General features: G+C 59.4%; 1 protein-coding gene across 9 annotated transcripts in view; it reads left to right on the top strand.

Annotated features, from left to right (window-relative positions):
• GRIN1 (glutamate ionotropic receptor NMDA type subunit 1) overlaps positions 1–1950 on the top strand; it is a 23400-nt gene that overhangs the window by 734 nt on the left and 20716 nt on the right. For all 9 annotated transcript variants that reach the window (XM_011369906.2, XM_011369903.2, XM_011369904.2 and 6 more), the window contains exon 2: positions 1814–1948. In XM_011369906.2, the coding sequence (XP_011368208.1) occupies positions 1814–1948 (135 nt within the window). The remainder of the gene's footprint in view (positions 1–1813; positions 1949–1950) is intronic.

Below are 1950 nucleotides of genomic sequence, written 5' to 3'. Positions count from 1 at the left end.
GTGCAGACGTGTGACAGGCATTTGGCAGTGTGTTTCATCAGCACGTGGGGGGTGGGAGCACCCGGGCTTATGGGCAGGGGTGCCTGTCCCAGTCACAAACAGGCACTGTAGGGCTTTAAACAGGATGGGGCCTGGGGCCACCTTTGTTTCTGCTTCTAGCTCTCCTTCCCTTCCTCCCTCCCCTTCCCCCAGCCACAGGTCTGCCTGAGATGGGAGATGGCCCAGGTGTTGGCGCAGGGTGTGCTGTAGGGTGGGACTGGAAACAGCACATGTGGGAGTCGTCAGATCACAGCATGGGGGCCACTGGCAGCCGGTGCCGCGCTCCGGGGGCGGACACGACTCCTGGGATTTTGCCTGTCGGAGCTGTCCGCCCCTGGGCCGCGCCGCCTGCTGAATCCCAATGAAGCCGCAGGATCTCTGCACTGCAGCACTTTATGTAAGAGGCAAGACGGCTCCTGCGCGTGCAGTTCACGCCTGCTCAGCTGGCAGACACAGGCACTCGTAGACACCCACGCGGTGCACACAGAGGCATAGCCTTACACTAGCACACACTCCTGCACACCAGCAGTACACAAGCGGTTGTATACGCTCACTCACACACACATCTGTCCCCCACGTGCACATCCCTGGACACGCACACTCGTGTGCCACACACTGCTCGGGATACTCAGGTGCACGTGCAAATGTGTGCTCACACACACCAAATCATGCATCCAAACGCACGTACAAATATAGACATGCTGGGGGCACATGGTAGGCACATGCATGTCCCAGCACATGCTCACTCATGGACCTTTATGTCTCACGCACACATGATTACATAAACACTGACCGGGCACCTTTGGGTGCAGACTGGAGGTGAGGGCCAGGGGAGGGCAAACCAGTTCAAACAGCTCAGAGCTTTGCTCTGAAATCTCCCCTTCCCCACATCACGAGCTGCTCCCACGCCCCAGCCCAGAGCACCATGGGACAGGGCTGATGCTTCTGTGGCCAGTGGTTTAAGTCACGTGTTCCATTGGGCTCAGAGAGGAGCAGGCAGAGTTGAGACAGACACAGGTCCTTCTAATGTGAGGCCAAGCTGCCTACCCCGCTCCTGCCCCCACCTGGTCCAGGCAGGAGGCAGGGCTGTGCCCAAGGCCTCCCTTCCTTCTTGTGAGGATGAGGTCAGCACTCGGAGTCAGCACTGGGTCTTGTTCAAACCCAGCCAAGCTTAGCCCGCCCCTGTCAGATGCCCGCAAGGGGACCGAGGCCTCTGGGTGGCCCCTTGCCTGGCCTCTCCCGCTTCAACTTGGACTGTGACTTTCCATGTAGATCTTCCGGAGACCCCTCCATCTTTGGAGTGCCAGCTCCATCCATTTCTGACCCGTGATGAGGGACGGCCTGGGTGTGGCTGTCAGCTTGAGTTAGGACCAGCCTTCTCCCCAGCCCATTTAGGGGCTGCGTCCTACTTTGGGGGTGCCCGGTATAGCTAGGGGACAGGACTTTGCCATCCCTGTCAGGGCAGCCCCTGCAGTGTGAGGGGAGGGGGGACAGGAAAGGGAAGCACGAGGTGGTCTGTCCTCTCTGCGTGGGCCCTAGAGTCTTGCTTTACCTCCGACTCACCCTTTGATTCATCTATATCCCAAGGGTGGTAATGGGGTCTTGTTCCCCTGCCTTTGGGTGTGTACCCTGTGGCTGTGTGTGCACAAATGGTGCCCCCTGGATGCCCCCCAGCTTGCTGAGTTCAGCCTCTGCCTCTGCTGTTTCTGGCTGGTGGTCCCGGCACAGTGCCTGCCTACCCTCACTTGAGCTGACTCTGTCCCCTTGTCCACAGGTCTACGCAATCCTCGTCAGTCACCCGCCCACCCCCAATGACCACTTCACACCCACCCCCGTCTCCTACACAGCTGGCTTCTACCGCATCCCTGTCCTGGGGCTGACCACCCGCATGTCCATCTACTCAGACAAGGT

This window comes from Pteropus vampyrus, unplaced genomic scaffold, assembly GCF_000151845.1.
Source record: "Pteropus vampyrus isolate Shadow unplaced genomic scaffold, Pvam_2.0 Scaffold157, whole genome shotgun sequence".
In the NCBI taxonomy this organism is placed as follows: domain Eukaryota; kingdom Metazoa; phylum Chordata; class Mammalia; order Chiroptera; family Pteropodidae; genus Pteropus; species Pteropus vampyrus.
Note: the sequence above shows the minus strand (reverse complement) of the source record. Positions and strands in the feature narration are given on the sequence as shown.